This window comes from Haliotis rufescens, unplaced genomic scaffold (assembly GCF_023055435.1).
Source record: "Haliotis rufescens isolate VD_foot unplaced genomic scaffold, xgHalRufe1.0.p SCAF_25, whole genome shotgun sequence".
Lineage (NCBI taxonomy): Eukaryota > Metazoa > Mollusca > Gastropoda > Lepetellida > Haliotidae > Haliotis > Haliotis rufescens.
Genome location: NW_025963946.1, coordinates 3,563,154 through 3,581,248, shown reverse-complemented (window position 1 = coordinate 3,581,248; position 18,095 = coordinate 3,563,154). Strand labels below are relative to the sequence as shown.

Sequence of the window (18,095 nt, the reverse complement as noted above, 5' to 3'; positions counted from 1 at the left end):
TGACATTGAGACCGATAACACAACTACAGATGCAATGGACCACCAACTGTCAAGAAAGCAGCCCAAAGACGCCTGCGTACTCGATGCGCCGATGACTTGGTCCCTACGTCCCGATCACTAACAACAACTTCTGAAACCTCCTTATACTTTTGTGTTGTCCTCACCTTGTTGCAAGTAAGGGTTGGAAATCAGAACCAATCCAACCCTCATCAATGAATTTTGTCATGTTCCCCTACCTGTTAAGGCAAATTATGAATTAGCTTCATTTTGTGTGTGCTTTATAGTTCTTAGCAAATGCTTTCTTTTTGCCAGTCAGTACGACTCAATAGTAACAGTATTACATAACTACAAAAAAATCCCAAGACACGTTTTTGTAAGCACTGCACCGTTTCTCGCCGACGGTAAGGATAAATTTATCTGGTTTTCTGTGCAACATTGACGGTTTAACTATCTCACCCTAACAATTGACAATAGCGAAAACTAATTTGGGCATATATCACATTCACCCTTAGTATTTCACTCATCCTTTGGTAGATAACCAGATGATGGACACACGAATGCCTACATACACGGCAAAACAACACTAGTGTCAAACCCTGGGCAGGTGACTTAGTTTAAATATGTCTCTGTTAACCTACCAGGGAATGGGTACCCGATATGTGAGGTGGATGCTAAATCCTCTAGCACCCGGAGGCAGCTTGGCTTGTTAAATCCCCAGGGAGTTGAGAATGACAGTGAGTGAGTGAGTTGGGTTTAATGCCGCTTTTAACAGTATTCCAGAACAGATGCGAACTTCCTTATTATGCGGAACACAGCGTTTCAGAGTATATTTGTACTCATCGTATCCAAGCTTATGTCTTTTCAAGCCTTTATATGGCATTCAGAAGTGATACACATCAGAGATGAAGGAGTAAGCATATACTCCGCGGCCGAAACGTTTATGTTCCTCATTATAAAGACTTTGGCTTGTATGTTGAGAGACGACTCCCCCACTGCTACCGGTGGTGTTATAAAGGTATATGGGCCCCGGTGATATAGATAGTGTGTCAGTTGGTGTTGCAACATTTTGCCTCAATCCTCTGTTGCCGTGATATACACTTAGTCACTGACACAATCTTGACTCAATAGCCATGTGATGCTGACCGTCTTATCTAAATCAAACAAAGACCACGACAACGTCAAAAAGTATAACGTATGTGGAAGACCTGAACTGTATACGCCAGTTGATGTAAAGACACATTTTGGGGCTGAGAACAATGAACGGACACAATATCATCAGATACGTCGTGATCGTGAGTTGTGTGGTTGTATGCATTCAGGGCAGCGTTGATCCCCTCCCTCGGCGAGTTGATGATGTCCACAAGTCTGCAGAAGATGCCCCATCGCCATCCTTGTCAACGGTAACTGAACGCTGGTTTCAACAGAAGCTTGACCACTTCAGTGTGACGGATAATCGCCAATGGAAACAGGTGAGGTGATTGGCGTGGAATAATTATGTGTGATCATCCAAGAAAAACTTTGGAGGAGAGGTACACGGCTGATATGTTGTTATCGACAAAACGTTTCTTTGGAGATGACAGTATTTTATAATTTGAACTCGCGTGAATATTAAAATCGGTAACATCTCCAATAATTCTGGTTTCGCTTATTTGGAACAGGGGGAGATGAAATAAACAAAGAACAATTCAAAGATAGGACAATATGTATACGTCGATTCGTCTCTAAGCCCGAATTTGGGTTTTTCAACGTGTTTCGGCACGTGGTTCTTTCCCCGCTTGCTTCTCAAGATAGCTCACACATATAGGGCACACTGTGCAATTTATAAAGGAAAAGATATCCAAAACGTTGCTCGAAACGACGGCTAACTTATGGACCAGCCCAATTCTGTTTGTACAGCTGTATCCATGATCCACTTCTTAAAACTAACTGTGCCCCAGTGTCTATTTAGGCTATATTCCCACTGCCACGAGCACACAGAACTGGGAGATGTCCGTCCGTCACCTTTTGTTTCCAGAGCATGGTTAAAGTAGTATTGTTTTACGCCGCCTTCAGCGAAAATCTTATACCCTAATCATTGGCGGTATCACAACTTTTCACGTCAGGGGGTACAGCACAAATGGGCTTTGCATTATAAATCAGTGTCATTGACTATTCATAATAAGTCCCGCCCTGCATTTCGGGCTTATGCTTAAAAGATCATATCAATCGGTACGTGGTTTGTGAGTGGGTTTGGGGTGGTGTGTGTGTGTGTGCGCGCGCGGGGGTGTGTGTTGTGTGGGGTAATTGGCGATGGGGGGATCAGTATTGTTTGTGTTTTATCCCCCAGTTCTAGTGAAACAATGTTGTAATTGTTATTGTATTACATTGTTTCTGTTGAGAGTCAGTAGTAGCTCATGACAATGATTTTTGACAAAGTTAGTTCTCAGAAATGTGTCATGTGAACGACCCGTGAAGATCCGGGGTAGATTAGGTCTTCAGCAACCCATGCTTGCCGTAAAAGGCGACTATGCTTGTCGTGAAAGGCGACTAACGGGATCGGGTGGTCAGACTCGCTGACTTGGTTGGTGCATGCCATCGATCCAAATTGCGTTGATGGATGTTCATGGTGTCAATAACTGGATTGTCTGGTCCAGACTCGATTATTTACAGACTGCCGTCATATAGCTGGAATATTGCTGAGTGCGGCTTTAACAACAAACAAACAAACAAACTTATGTGAGCAGTGGTGTTGATAGTTAGATCCTTGTGTAGTCAAGTGTATTCTTGTATCTTCTAGGACAGCTAGACTAATCAAACACTGTATAGAACCTACTGGAAGGTATTTAGACCATATAAAGAAGCAAGTGCATGTTTCTGTCTTCTCACATTACATCAATACCAGCGGTTGTGTGAAGATAATTGTTTTCGCCCTGGATATCCAGCATTGACCTTTTTTTGAGGCTTTGACCTCTCTTGCTGGAAGGTGAATATTATTATCAGTGACATTTTTGCTGTGGCCATCGCTATCATATGTTTTACTGACATTGGAATTATACTGCCTTTAAATTGTGTATTACCACTCTATTGTGTACTGCCATTGTAAGTACTTTGCAGTCATTTGTATTCATTTATAAACCTTGTTCATTTTACAATACAATTGTTGATTGTATACCATTTCCTTGTTGATTGTTGATTTCATAAGAATTCTGGGTTTATATTTTATTTCAATTTGAAAGTCGTTCATTTCTTAGTTAAGACATATGTGATACCTCCCAAGCATACCCGTATTTAGCGAATGTAGCGAATGCTTAGGCTCTGTGACCTTGATTATGTGATGGTAATAAGACTCAAAACACCCCTGAAGATCGGGTCAGAATTGGTCTTCAGCAACCCATACTTTTTGTAAGAAATTATACCACTAACGGGATCGGGTGGTCAGGCTCGCTGACTTCGTTAATGCATGTAATCGTATCCCAATTACCTAGATCGATTCTCCTGATTTCAATCACTGGATTGTTCCCCCGATCCCATCAAATTTTAAATCGTTAGGACAACAAGGATGGATCAAGTGATAAATGGGTTTTTCCGAAATGCCAGCCCTGGAGATATAGTGGATGATTCGTCACCACTCGGCCCTTTCCGTAACCTGCGAGAACACTCGTCCCCCTATCGATGAATGTTTTGTGCGAAAATACGACAAACCAATCAGAATGCGCGTATGATTTCAAGTTCTTCATCAAAGAATCCCTCAGAAATATTTTTTTGATTTTACATATGTCCTGCATCTAAAAATATACCCATATATATATCAAAATATAAGTGTGTTCAATCATACTGTAACACGTCCCATTTTAATTCTGGAAACCCAAAAGTCCAGAAACTCTACGCTCTTTGCCCAGTCTCGGTTAAAGGTATTTACAAAATTAAACATGCCGTTTTCATGGGAACATACCAAGGAAGAAAAAATGAAAAAAAAATTGTTTAAAAACTCAATATTTAGACTATGTCGCCCATGGGCCTGCCCATGGGCGAAGTCTGGCCCATGGGTAGGCCCATGGGCAGGCCCATGGGCGAGAATATGTTCCTTTACTTAAAACTCATGTTTTTGTTTCGCAAATACATTTAATGTATTCATTCAAGTATCATGACACAATATTTAACTCAGTTTAACTTAATTCAACGATTTTATAGCGATATTGAAATATTTGGCCCATGGGCGAGAAAAAGGTTTGGCCCATGGGCGAGAATATGTTCCTGTACTTAAAACTCATGATTTTGTTTCGCAAATACATTAAATGTATTTATTGAAGTATCATGACACAAAATTTAACTCATTTTAACTTAATTCAACGATTTTATAGCGATATTGAAATATTTCGCCCATGGGCGAGAATATGTTCCTGTACTTAAAACTCATGATTTTGTTTCGCAAATACATTAAATGTATTTATTGAAGTATCATGACACAAAATTTAACTCATTTTAACTTAATTCAACGATTTTATAACGATATTGAAATATTTCGCCCATGGGCGAGAAAAGGGTTTGGCCCATGGGCGAGAATATTTTCCTTTACTTAAAACTTATGTTTTTGTTTCGTAAATACATGCAGGAGTTCTAACTATTTTCATGGCACATAATGTAACACAATTTTACTCAATTCAGCTATTTTACAGATTTATTGAAATATTTCGCCCATGGGCGAGAAAAGGTTTTGCCTTCGAAATTCTTGATTATTATATCATGCCAGAGCTCTGAAATTCAGTGACAATGCTGTTGAACAGTAGAATCTGATTGACGTATTTTGCAGAACCTGTTTGACACTATGGGTTCCAGGACCACTAACAATCTGAGCTGAAAAAGTTTGGTCCTAACCGCACCCAACATCTTTAATGAACCCGGCCTTATCTCTCAAAACGTTTTGGCAGTTTATCATACGAATTCATGTGCGTGTACAACATTAAATTTTAGTTAGTTTCTATTTCATTTCCCATTTTATGACCCGTTGATACATCACACTGGGCAATTACGTGACAGGTACGCGTGCGCGTATTTTAATGGAAAGAAACTATTCGTCTTTTATTGCATAACGTTTGGCTGAATATCTTACATTCTAACGAAATCTCGAAATAATTATTTAATTACAAGCAGTGTCGAACTGACCAGTAGGAATTATGTTTCAATGCGATTGAGGAAAACGTGAGTGAATATTGTGACACTAAAGCAACTTTTAACTGCATTGTCACTTTTGGTATGAAAATGGTAATAGTTAAGAAAAACGTAACAGCCTTCTTATGATAATTCTCATATTCTCATTAGTACGTTGTGTCTAATTACAGTGTCGGCCTTATTTACAGGTGATTCTACAATACTTGTTGTCGGTCAATTACAATCTGCCACACCACGCGTGAATAAACAGTTATGCAGGTGTTGCTGTGGGCAAATACCTAGCCTGTACATGTATATTTTTGTGGATACATGTATTACATATTTTCGTTGATATGTGGATATATTAAACACCAAGACACAAAAAGTTTATGAAAGATGAATTTGTGCCTTAATATATATATTCAACGCGAACGAAGCTTGTATTTTCTCCGCGATCCTGATGTGTATCATCGTTTAATTGGTCATTCATTAAAAGTATGTTGTGAGGCGATATCAAAGGAGCCGCTCAATATACGCAGTGTCGTCCGTTTCGCGTGAACTACCACCCTACCCTGTCAGTAAGAGTTATGTAATCGGTACACAAATATATTTGGTGCGATGTCAGTGTGGAAGGAGTTTGAATTACGTCCGCCAGTGGCCACGGAAAGTATAGTACCAATCAACAAGGCCAATGCCGTACTAATAACCTAGTGACTCGCGTAACAACGGCTGTCAATATGTCTGCTACATCTACCATACCATCATCCCTGTCACAACTGGCGTATTAACGGCTTATTCAAAATATTAATTGTAGAAATGTCGTTACCAGACTAACGTACGTCGTATTCAGTCATCAACTGGATGTTACATTCCTTATATCAGTTAACAGCCCTGTTTGTGAAAATATTTACTAGACATAAGATTTAAAGACTAATAAAATCAATTGTAAGACCGCATAGACCATAAAACCGAATAAAATATGTCTTGGTATCATCTCTTGTGTATTAGATGATGGCAATGACCGGAAATATTATAACGTTAGATTAAGAAGGAGAAACATTAAAGTGTTTTACAATACTTGGAAACATGAGCAATAAGATGTAGCAACATAAACATGCATGGAATAGGGAAAAAGGATGAAAACAAATTGAAAAGGATTTTAATATAAAATTATCGAACTAAATAACTTGCCTGAACAGAAAGGGTACCCAAACTTGTTTGACAGTTATTCGTGTGTTGTAGACTGTCGAATGGGACACATGTGTGTACGTAGGGTAGGCATATCTATTGCAAGTTTTAGTACTCATACACTTTCTCTTTTTGTGTTTTGTTTGTTTGTTAGTTGTATAACGCCACACTTAGCAATATTTCAGCTGTATGACGGCGGTCTGTAAATAATCGAGTCTGGACCAGACAATCCAGTGATTGACATCATGTGCATCGATCCACGCAATTGGGATACGATGACATGCATCAACCAAGTCAGCGAGCCTGACCACCCGATCCCGGTAGTCGCTTCTTACGACAAGCGCTGTCGCCCTTTTACGCCAAGAATGGTTTGTTGAAGATCTTCACGGGTCTATTGAATGCAGGGATTTGTGTAAAGTCATTCAGACAGCATACAATGCCAACTAAAAAATTATACTCAGTGTCTCCGCAAAGTAATATAGTACGGTACTTAGAGTACATGTGAGATTATACTCAGATTAGGGAGATGTTTTATCCGTATAACGTGTTATTATTCTACCTAACAATGTATTTAATGAAATGAATGCAAAACAAACTCAACGGCTAAAAGGTTTCATTGAAAAAACTACCCGTAGTCTTGACTAATAAAACAACTGCAACCCGACACAGATTAAACGCACTTACAAACACAATCATAATCTTGTTAGTCTGTATCACTCAACGAGGCCGCTTACTTTGCCCACAGTATGAAAGTATTGGGCAGTTCAGTAATTAGGAGCCAAAACCAGGCAGGTACGCTGGTCACACTTGACTGGTCTGACTGATGATTAGGTCGTCTGACAATTGTGAGTGAAACTATTTGCTCCTTTTATGGGACCGGTTAGTTTTATGACCATGGGCCTCGGCACAAGCGTGGTGTTGGAAGACAAGTTATACATGTACATCCGATATGGTGACTGTTTTTCGCTATTCATATTCTAAATACATTCATAATACCACAACATTTTAGTACTCCTTGAAACTTTACAATCACTTCAATATGTACAATAGATTGAACGAGAACACTTGATATATTGCAGATTATTAAATCATTGTCTCTATTATCAGCCGCTACGTTTGTATCGTTTGCATTGTACAAAGAAATATTTTATCTGTCCTTTTGCAGATTTAGCCTCAGAATGTGCTCATTCGAATTAGGAACGAAAATAATTGCTTATCATGAGTATATATGATACAGTTAAAAGTTACTTGTACACTGTAGACGTATTCACTTTAAAGTCGCATACGACCTTCGCGAGCGAGTTGAATGATCCAGGTTAATTGGAACGAAGTCTAGAGAGGGTTATACAGTTTTGTATTTGGTAATGTGTAGGTTTGTTAAATATCATTTTTTTCATTCCTTTTATTTCAATATGTAAAAACATAACTATGCGCTTAAAAACAGAGCTGACTTGATGGGAGATAGCCACCTCAGATTGTCTGTTGGACACGGTTTAACCTTACTGTGTCCTCACCCTGGTTGTTGTTACCGTTGTTATAAGGGATTAAGAGCTACGGCTCATTGCATTTTTGGTTACAGTCTGTATCACTAAAGTGGACATGTGCAGGTTAACTCTGTTCAATTAGTATATGAAATGCCCCAAAATGTGAACTCCAGACAATAATAACCTGAGGGTAAATCCACGTGCGTCTGCCTTTCCCCTCGTTCACCTTCGAAATCCTTGATTATTATATCATGCCAGAGTTCTGAAATTCAGTGACAATGTTGCTGAACAATAGAATCTGATGGACGTTTTGTGCAGAACCTGTTTGACACTATGGGTTCCAGGACCACTAACACTCTGAGCTGAAAAAGTTTGGTCCTAACCGCACCCAACATCTACAAGTAATTAACAGTCCCATGCTGAGACCTTTCTCAAAATTCAGACCGGTGGCAGGTTGCCAACAAAGAGAAGAAAATATCGCAACCCCGACACGAGTGTGCTCAGTCAAACAATGAACTTACGACCGGCAGAAAACAACTCCAGTTGAGTATGCCGATGCTGTATCTCAGCCGTGTTGGCCTGAAAATTTAAACATGCTAATTAAATCCAAAATCGTATAATTATTTTTAATAGAAACCGTATCTTAATTTGTTCTTTCACTGCATCATATCGTGTATTTCATCTGTATATGTGTAATGTGTATATGTATCAATGACTACACTTATACCGCATATTCTGCAACAGACTATAATTAATCACCTTATTATTGTCTCTCCATTTACCATGGCTGACTGCACTAATACCCTTTTAACAGTGGACACCGATATCAGTATACATGTAGGCTTTTTGTTCAAAAAGGAATATGCAGGAAATTATATGTAACAATTAACTGTGTACTAATTACATGTTTGAATGTTATCAGTTTTACGTTCTGAGATACAGTGATGTAAGCATCTTCTAAAATCTTCTAAAAATATAATAAAATACAAAACTCTCTGCCGTAATTTTTTGTGGAAATCATTCGATCAAGTAAAAAATGACTGCGTGACAAGACGAATCAACTATTTATACCCGATAAAAGAAACTGCCGTATTTTAGGAACAGTGCTATAACAAGATATTTGAAATTTCTAACAAGCAGATACATTAGAGACAGTGACTAGACTACAGGTACGTAATCCGTATCAATCAAAGGTGTAAAAAAACTGAAAATCATATCTGTCGGAGACCTACCAAATTACCAAGTTTTATCATTACTATATTTATTACAATGCAAATACTTTAGTGATACATTTTTTAGAGGAGAGGGCATACACACAAGTATATTGCTTCCGTGTGTGAATGCAGGTCGTACTTGGTATCTCAGTTCTCAGTTTCATACCGGTTGTATAACTGAATTTGTATATGGAACCATGCGTACAGCATGACAATTACTTGCTATTCGTCAGTTTACAACACACATAACACGGTCAAAAATTTTAGGCACCGCTTTTGCGAGTTATGTAGTACAGTAATGTTTTATTAAAATCTATTTCAATTTGTTTTCACCATTTTCCCTATTGACAGTCGTTGTTACGTGCGTCACTAGGTAATTAGTACGGATTGACCTTGTTTATTGTTTCTATACTTTGAGGATTTCTGTGACAACTGGCGGACGTAATTCAAACTCCTTCCGCACTGACACCGCATCAAATATATTTGTGTACCGATTACGTAACTCTAATGGACAGGGTGGGGTGGTAGTTCACCGGACGACACTGTGTATATTGGGCGGCTCCTTTGATATCTCCTCCAAACATACGTTTATTGAATGACCCCCTTAAACGATAATACACATCTCGATGAATATATCAAGGCACTAATTCATCTTTCATAAACATTTTTTTGTCTTTGTGCTTAATATATCCACATATCAACGAACATTTGTAAAACATGTATCCTAAAAAAAATAAACATTTTCAGGCTAGGTATTTGCCCACAGCAACAACTGCATAACTGTTTATTCACGCGTGGTGTGGTAGATCGTAATTGACCGAGAGCAGGTATTGTAGAATCACCTGTAAATAAGGCCGACACTGTAATTAGATACAACGTACTAATGAGAATTTTCATAAGGAGGCTGTTGTTTTTTCTGAACTGTTACCATTTTCATACCAAAAGTGACAATGCAGTTAAAAGTTGCTTTAGTGTCACAATATTCACTCACGTTTTCCTCAATCGCATTGAAACATAATTCCCACTGGTCAGTTCGAAACCGCATGTAATTAAATAATTATTTCGAGATTTCGTTAGAATGTAAGATATTCAGCCAAACGTTATGCAATAAAAGACGAATAGTTTTTTTCATTAAAATACGCGCACGCGTACCTGTATATTGCATACCTGGTGTCACGTAATTGCCCAGTGTGATGTATCAACGGGACATTAAATGGGAAATGAAATAGAAACTAACTAAAATTTAATGTTGTGGAAAATAACTCCAATGAATTGGAGTACACGCACATGAATTCGTATGATAAACTGTCAAAACGTTTTGAGAGGTAAGGCCGGGTTCATTAAAGATCGCTACAATATGTAAAACAGGTGAAATTTGTAGAACTAAAGGAAACATCCAACCAAATGCCCTTTTTAAATAGTAATGTAATGATATAATATAAAGTATATTTCACATGATACAATATACTTTGCAAACAGTTAGTTGATGCTTGAAAGGGACTGACGTAAACATGGACGAAATATTTTAATAACGCCGTAAAATAGTTGAATTAAGTAAAAATTAGTTAAATTTTTGTGTCATGATACTTGAATAAATACATTTAATGTATTTGCGAAAAAAACCATGAGTTTTGAGTAAAGGAACATATACTCGCCCATGGGCCAAACCCTTTTTCTCGCCCATGGGCGAAATATTTCAATATCGCTATAAAATCGTTGAATTAAGTTAAAATAAGTTAAATTTTGTGTCATGATACTTGAATGAATACATTAAATGTATTTGCGAAACAAAAACATGAGTTTTAAGTAAAGGAACATATTCTCGCCCATGGGCCTGCCCATGGGCCTACCCATGGGCCAAACCTTTTTCTCGCCCATGGGCGAAATATTTCAATATCGCTATAAAATCGTTGAATTAAGTTAAAATGAGTTTAATTTTGTGTCATGATACTTCAATGAATACATTTAATGTATTTGATTTGCGAAACAAAATCATGAGTTTTAAGTAAAGGAACATATTCTCGCCCATGGGCCAAACCTTTTTCTCGCCCATGGGCGAAATATTTCAATATCGCTATAAAATCGTTGAATTAAGTTAAAATGAATTACATTTTGTGTCATGATACTTGAATGAATACATTAAATGTATTTGCGAAACAAAAACATGAGTTTTAAGTAAAGGAACATATTCTCGCCCATGGGCCTGCCCATGGGCCTACCCATGGGCCAAACTTCGCCCATGGGCAGGCCCATGGGCGACATAGTCTAAATATTGAGTTTTTAAACAATTTTTTTTTCATTTTTTCTTCCTTGGTATGTTCCCATGAAAACGGCATGTTTAATTTTGTAAATACCTTTAACCGAGACTGGGCAAAGAGCGTAGAGTTTCTGGACTTTTGGGTTTCCAGAATTAAAATGGGACGTGTTCTGTATAATTCCGCACGTCCCGATGCATCTGAAATATATATAATATATAGGGAAATATATGTGAACCATTACGCAACAAGTTGACAATTGGTTTTGGCATGCCCGTTTGCGCTAAGACGGAACCCGGTCGCAAACAATGGCCATAAGAGGGGCACGAGTCGCTATTCGGCTTGTCCCGGAATAACACGAGTTGGTCACGAATGATGGTGGATGGCACGGTTGTGGAAAGTTAAGAATACACGCCTGTGGTTTCTGTCATTTCAGAGATATTACATCAATGACAAGTTCTACAAGCCTGGGGGCCCTGCGTTCCTGTACATAGGGCCTGAGTTGGCCCTGCCTGCTATATACGCTGAGGAAGGAGCCTGGCTGGAGTATGCCCAGACCTATCACGCCATCGGTTTTGCATTAGAGCATCGGTACTATGGACAAAGTCGACCTACAGCGTTCGTAATATTTTTGTTTCAGTTAAAAATTGACATCTTCCTTAATGTCATGCAGTGTAAACTATTTTAATTGCAACTATTTGTTTGTGATATATTCGCCTGCGTCTTATTCGGGGGCACGGGTGGCCAAATCGTCTTAGGCGCCGCGATTCGCTGTGCAGAGTTGCGTCCCTTGAGAACGCCAGAAACCTATGATTGTGGGTTCGAATCCCGGTTCGCCCCGATTATGTTTCTAGGTTTGCCAGCACCATACCCGTGCTCGTGGGTTTCATCGAAGTGGTAAACGTCTGAGACCTGCATCACGGGCTTTTTTCTCCCACATTGAGCTGTCGCGCCATGATATAACTGGAATACTGAAAGCGGCGAGGGAAGAACGGGACAGGTAGTGGGTGGGGTGTTGTTTTTGTTTTATCATTGCGCTGTGCAGTATCTCCGGTTTCGTTTTGTTGTCTTGAGTTTGTTTGTTTTTCAAACGTGTCTACTATTAATATTAAATATGAATATTATTAATGCTATCAACGTTGATGTACATATGGATTAGTTTCAATTTTGTTTGTTGGGCGACAATGGCTATTTTACTACGCACAAAAGCATATGGAAGTAATTTTGTCAATGTTTCAATATCAGGGACTTGAGCACTGCTAATCTACGCTACTTGAGCATCGATCAAGTTTTAGAGGATCTTGCCAGCTTCATCGTAGCAACTAACAAGGAACATAATTTCAAGGACATAAAGTGGATCACATTTGGGGCGTCGTATGGAGGTATTGTTGAATTATTACCGTGAATGGTGCTTATCCATATAAACCAAAAATGTACCACCGTCAAGATCCGGGCTAGAAAGTCGTCTTCAGCAACCCATGCTTGTCGTAAGCGGCGACTAATGGGATCAGATGATCTGGCTCCCTGACTTGGTTGATGCATGTCACCGTATCCCAATTGCGTGGATCAATGCTCATGATGTCAATCACTGGATTGTCTGGTCCAGACTCGATTATTTACAGACCGCCGTCATATAGCTGGAATATTGCTGAGTGCGGCGTTAAACAACAAACCAACCAACCACTAAACAGCTAGCAGTTCTTGTCACGATATGGCTGAAATAAGGCCGATGTGTTGTTAATTTTTAACCCACTCACTCACTCTAAAGATCCAATTCCTCATTGTGTTGAAGGTCTGGTGTCTACGTGGATGAGACTGAAGTTTCCCCACCTGGTGACGGGCGCTGTGGCACACAGTGCACCCCTTGCTATGCCGACGTTTTCTCCTGGTGAGTAAATCCAGATTTATCATAATTAATATCCTCACGGGGACACAAGCATTCTCAGTCCCAGTCTCAGTCCTTATATATAGATGAGCGAGTGGTCAGGCCCTGTGACAAGACTGATATCATGTCATCAAGAAACATCGTTGCACAGCTATTTACAAACAGGATTTGTATCTTTGAGATCTAGACTGAAACTTTCCTTACAGAAAACAATAACTGTGCTTCATATACAGATAAAAAAAAAATATTCCGAAATTATTTAATGTTTATTTTAAAACATATTCACGAGCTACTATGCTTGTCGTAAGAAGAGACTAACGGGATCGGATGGTCAGGCTCGCTGACTTGGTTGATGCATGTCATCGATCCCATTTGCGTGGATCGATGCTCATGATATAAATCATTGGCCTGCCTGGTCGAGACTCGATTATTTACAGACCGCTGTCATATAGATGGAAAATTGGTGAGTGCGGCGTAAAACTACAAACCAACCAACCAACTTATTCACGAAGACATTTCCTCAATGTTTAAGGTCGTGATTCCTAATTTGTCCATTGCACAAATTGGATATTTGTTGATTCAGCCCATACGACAAGTTATACGTTCAATTGTGCTTCCACGCTTCTGTTCGTCGCGCCAAGCTTGGTGTAGACAGATTTGGACAGTCCAGGTATCATCTGGAGTGCTCTATTGATCATGCGGGGCACGGGTGGCCCGGTCGTCTAAGGCGCAGCGATTCGCGATTCCTATGATAGTTGGTTCGAATCCCGGGTCGCCCCGATTAGGTCTTTAGGTTTGTCAGCACCATCCCCGTGTTTGTGGGTTTCACCGAAGTGGAAAACGTCTGAGACCTGCATCACTTCCTCCCTCATTAAGCTGACACGCCGCGATATAACTGGAAATACTGTTAAAAGCGGCGTTAAACCCAACTCACTATTGATCATACCAGGGTCTACATATGTCCAGTAGGACGTTTCAGTAACGCTTGCGTTATTCAAAGTCGTCAGTTTTTGGTGGAAGTGTTATGGTATGGGGTGGCATCACAACTCACAGGAAAACTCATAATTACTACTGGCAATTTGAATGACGCATGCTACTTTGAAGACGTCCTTCGAGATCTTTATCTGCCCTTTGTGCAAATGCTGTGACGTCACGTCACGTTGCAGCAGGGTAATAATACCCGACCACATATTTCACCTGCTGTACCAGATTTGAGGCATAACGTTGCAGTACTGCCGTGGCCGCCTGTTTCTCTAGATCTCTCACATCTGAGATGAGATGGAAGGACGTCTACGACAGGACCCGAACCAGCCGGTAAAGCTAGTTCAGTTGAGCGAATCTTTGGCTGACATTTGGAATAACATCCCCATGTTGTTTTCAATATTCTGCTGAACTCATTGCGCCGTCGTTGCCCTGCCCTTACCAATGCAAAGGGTGGTCACATCCGATATTGGAATTGCTAATTGAGTTGTTACCAGGTACGCTGTCCATGTTACCAGGCATGGGCGTTTTCAATGTATTTGTTATGATAAAGCATTCGTTATACGAAATATGAAATATGATATTGTTATTTTCAAGAACATAACATTTACAGAACTTTTTTTATGAATCACAGTTGGTTTCTTAATCCGTTGCTTCCTCACTATGTAATAATATATCCAAACGATACGCACGAAACATTCAGTCACTTACCGTTGTGTGTGTTGCGGGTGCTGCCAGTGGGGCGGGACATGCGCCGGGTGTCGTCGCTGATTTGCAATGGCCCTTTCGTGTGGTTTTTCACAACAGTTTACCTGTAACAAGACTTGTCACCCTGTCGCGCACAACATACAGAACTGTCAACCAGAACTGTGACACATTAAACCCTCATTATCACATGTGGAGGTAATCCCACATTTACATGTACACTAATGTCCAATCTTAAACGATATCAGGTATCCCGGATATATAATTAACAAATCTGTTCAGGTGGAACTTGGATCTTGATAAATAAAACAACATAATTTTTTTTACATTAATTTGGTTTTCTTTAATTCATTCCAGATTATTTGGTGGGAGCTGGCGAAAGCCTTCGCAAGGTGCCTGGGTGTTACGAGACTGTGTCTGCTGCTTTTGATGAAGTTCGGGAAAATCTCAAAACTGATACTGGTATGAAGAACCTGCAGTCTCTATTTAGGTGAGGATAAATCGTGCGATTCATTTTGCTGTGCTGATTGTCATTTTTAGAGACGAGGTTCGTCAGTTATCTACCTATTTGTCTTGTACACTTCTGCGTCCCCTGTCACGTTAAGGCATATGTACATTAAAGGATGAAGTACGACAAGCTCTATGGATGAAGAACTTCTTTATTACAATTTGTGCTACGTTTCGATGTAGATCCTAACACCTTTTTCAAGCAAGTCTCATCACTTGCTTGATAAAGGTGTTAGGATCTACACCGAAACGTCGCACAAATTGTAATAAAAAAGATGTTCATCCATAGAACTTGTCTTACTTCATCACACCAACTTCTAAATGCCACTTAAAAAAGTTATACATTAAAGGATGCCTGGACAACAAAATAACAAATATTAAGCAGCCAATTATGTTCTTTACTTACCCATTTTATGGAATTTGTGATGAGCTGGTGAACAAATGTTACGTATTGTGGCGAAAATAACTGTATCAAGCTATGTCCTTTCATCTTCATATTCCATGTGATATTTAAACTTCTTCATTTCTTTAAACCAGTGTTGTGTTTGTGACTCTAGTAATGCGTGGACAGTTTTGATAGCTATTTAAAGATAACATTAGCTGCAGTCATAATAGGAAATGTCGTTTAGGCTAAAAATTTAGCCATTTCTGCATTGATGATTGTGTAATGTTACAAAAGGAAGTTTTCCATGGCAAAGACATGCGTTTTAAAGATGAAAATTGAGATCAATGTACATGGGAACCTTGAATTACCTTGATTTAAAGAAGAGTCCCTGTGATATTAGCATTACTATATTGTAGTAGTTAGTACGTAATGTACTCAAATTGATGAACTTACGTTTTCTTCTTTGTTGGTTTAGGGTTTGTGATTTTGATCTGACGAACAATCTGGATGTTGAAAATCTGATGATGGATCTGGTGGCACCTTTCGTATCTACAATACAGTTTAATAATGTCCATGCGGGGTCACTGGTATGTTTGTTGAAACTATCCTACCAACAGAAATAAGGACACTTATGACATGAAGGCTTAATGACGATAAATGTCTGTACAATTATTTCGGGCATATAGATCGATAATCTGGTGTCCTACTTGTTGATTGATACCCCTTGGTATTGCCCACCATTCCGACAGGAGAACTACCCGAACCTGGGTCATGTTGGCGGTTGCTGGGTCTTTGGCGTACTCTCTCCACCCTAGAACATCCCACAGATGCTATTGGGGACATGTCAGGGGATGTAACGGTCCAGTCCAATGTTCATATGCCTTCTCTTCGGATATAATCAGTGGTGGAATGGGCACGATTAGGTCTGGCATTGTCATCTTGCAGATTAATTCAATATGCCGATAATTCTAGCGAATGAAACAACGACGGGACCAAAATGTCAACATGTCGCTGATCAGTCAAATGTCCACTCACATTTACCAAATCAGCTCGTCTGTTATGTGTGATATCGCCCCATACCATGCCCAATACCGATCACGGTCAAGAATTGTTGCTCTGGCATACAACACGCCGCTTCCTCACCAACAAGTTTTTCTGCCATCTGTGAATCGGAGTCAAAATCTTGATGCGTCTGTGTACATGGTCTTGCCTAGCCAACTTCTATCAATACTGCCTGTTAGAGTCACATCCTTCCCGTGAGGGCTTACTGTCAGGCGGGCTGCATAGAGCCGGTTTTTCATTTGGATTCTATAATATCATGTACTTAACAACTAAAAGGAACATGTTTGTGTGTGTGTGTGTGTGTGTGTGTGTGTGTGTGTGTGCGTGTGTGTGTGTGTGTGCGTGCGTGCTGTGTGTGGGGGGAGGGGCGCTGCTTTCCCTAGAATAATCACCATGGTCAGTACAACTTAAACACATGGTCATGGTCACGAATATAGCTGGCTGTGTCGAGTGAGTTGAGATGATATGGGCAAAGGTCGCGTTCAATATTATTATTACACTTGCATTGTCACGTGCATGTTCGCGCGTGTGTTAACGTGTATGTGTGTTGACCGCCTCTGTGGTCTAGAGGTAGAGCGTCCGCCCGGAGAGCGGAAGCTCCGGGGTTCGATCCCTGGCCGCGTCATACCAAAAGACGTAAAAAAAAAAGTACTTGTTGTTACCCTGTCTGGCGCTCGGCATTAAGGGGCCAAAAGAAGGACTGGTCGACACGTCAGTATACTGTGTCTGAGTGGGGTATTCATGTTAAACAGCGGCATGGTATATCAGTGAGCTAGCACTATATATCGGCATCAGTCCGGACTAGTACAAGCAGCGAAACAAACACCTGCTTGTACTACTTCGGACTAATACCGGTTTTATAGCGTTACAATGTCACGTTTCTGTGTGTGTAGGTGCTTGTACTACACTGCACTAAAGCCGGTTTTATAGCGTTACCATGTCGCGTTTCTCTGTGTGTGTAGCTACTTGTACTACACTGGACTTATGCCGGTTTTATAGCGTTACCATGTCGTGTTTCTCTGTGTGTAGCTAATTGTACTACACAGGACTAATGCCGGTATTATAGCGTTACCATGTCGTGTTTCTGTGTGTGTAGCTACTTGTACTTCACTGGACTAATGCCGGTTTTATAGCGTTACCATGTCGTGTTTCTCTGTGTGTAGCTAATTGTACTACACAGGACTAATGCCGGTATTATAGCGTTACCATGTCGTGTTTCTGTGTGTGTAGCTACTTGTACTTCACTGGACTAATGCCGGTTTTATAGCGTTATCATGTCGTGTTTCTGTGTGTGTAGCTACT

At 39.9% G+C, this 18,095-nt stretch overlaps 1 protein-coding gene across 1 annotated transcript; it reads left to right on the top strand.

The window, feature by feature from the left end:
* Window positions 1–1,155: 1,155 nt before the first annotated feature.
* Window positions 1,156–16,369, top strand: LOC124122947 (putative serine protease K12H4.7). Its single transcript, XM_048402347.1, has 6 exons — window positions 1,156–1,469; window positions 11,705–11,886; window positions 12,514–12,650; window positions 13,061–13,156; window positions 15,197–15,329; window positions 16,207–16,369. The coding sequence occupies exons 1-6, from the start codon at window positions 1,257–1,259 to the stop codon at window positions 16,352–16,354; spliced, it is 909 nt and encodes a 302-aa protein (XP_048258304.1). The 5' UTR covers window positions 1,156–1,256; the 3' UTR covers window positions 16,355–16,369.
* The last annotated feature ends 1,726 nt before the right edge of the window (window positions 16,370–18,095 follow it).

Coding starts and splice junctions, on each gene's coding strand:
- LOC124122947 (XM_048402347.1), top strand. CDS start 1,257: ATGAACGGACACAATATCATCAGATACGTCGTGATCGTGAGTTGTGTG. Junction 1,470..11,704: donor ATAATCGCCAATGGAAACAG/GTGAGGTGATTG, acceptor CTGTCATTTCAG/AGATATTACATCAATGACAA. Junction 11,887..12,513: donor GGACAAAGTCGACCTACAGC/GTTCGTAATATT, acceptor TTTCAATATCAG/GGACTTGAGCACTGCTAATC.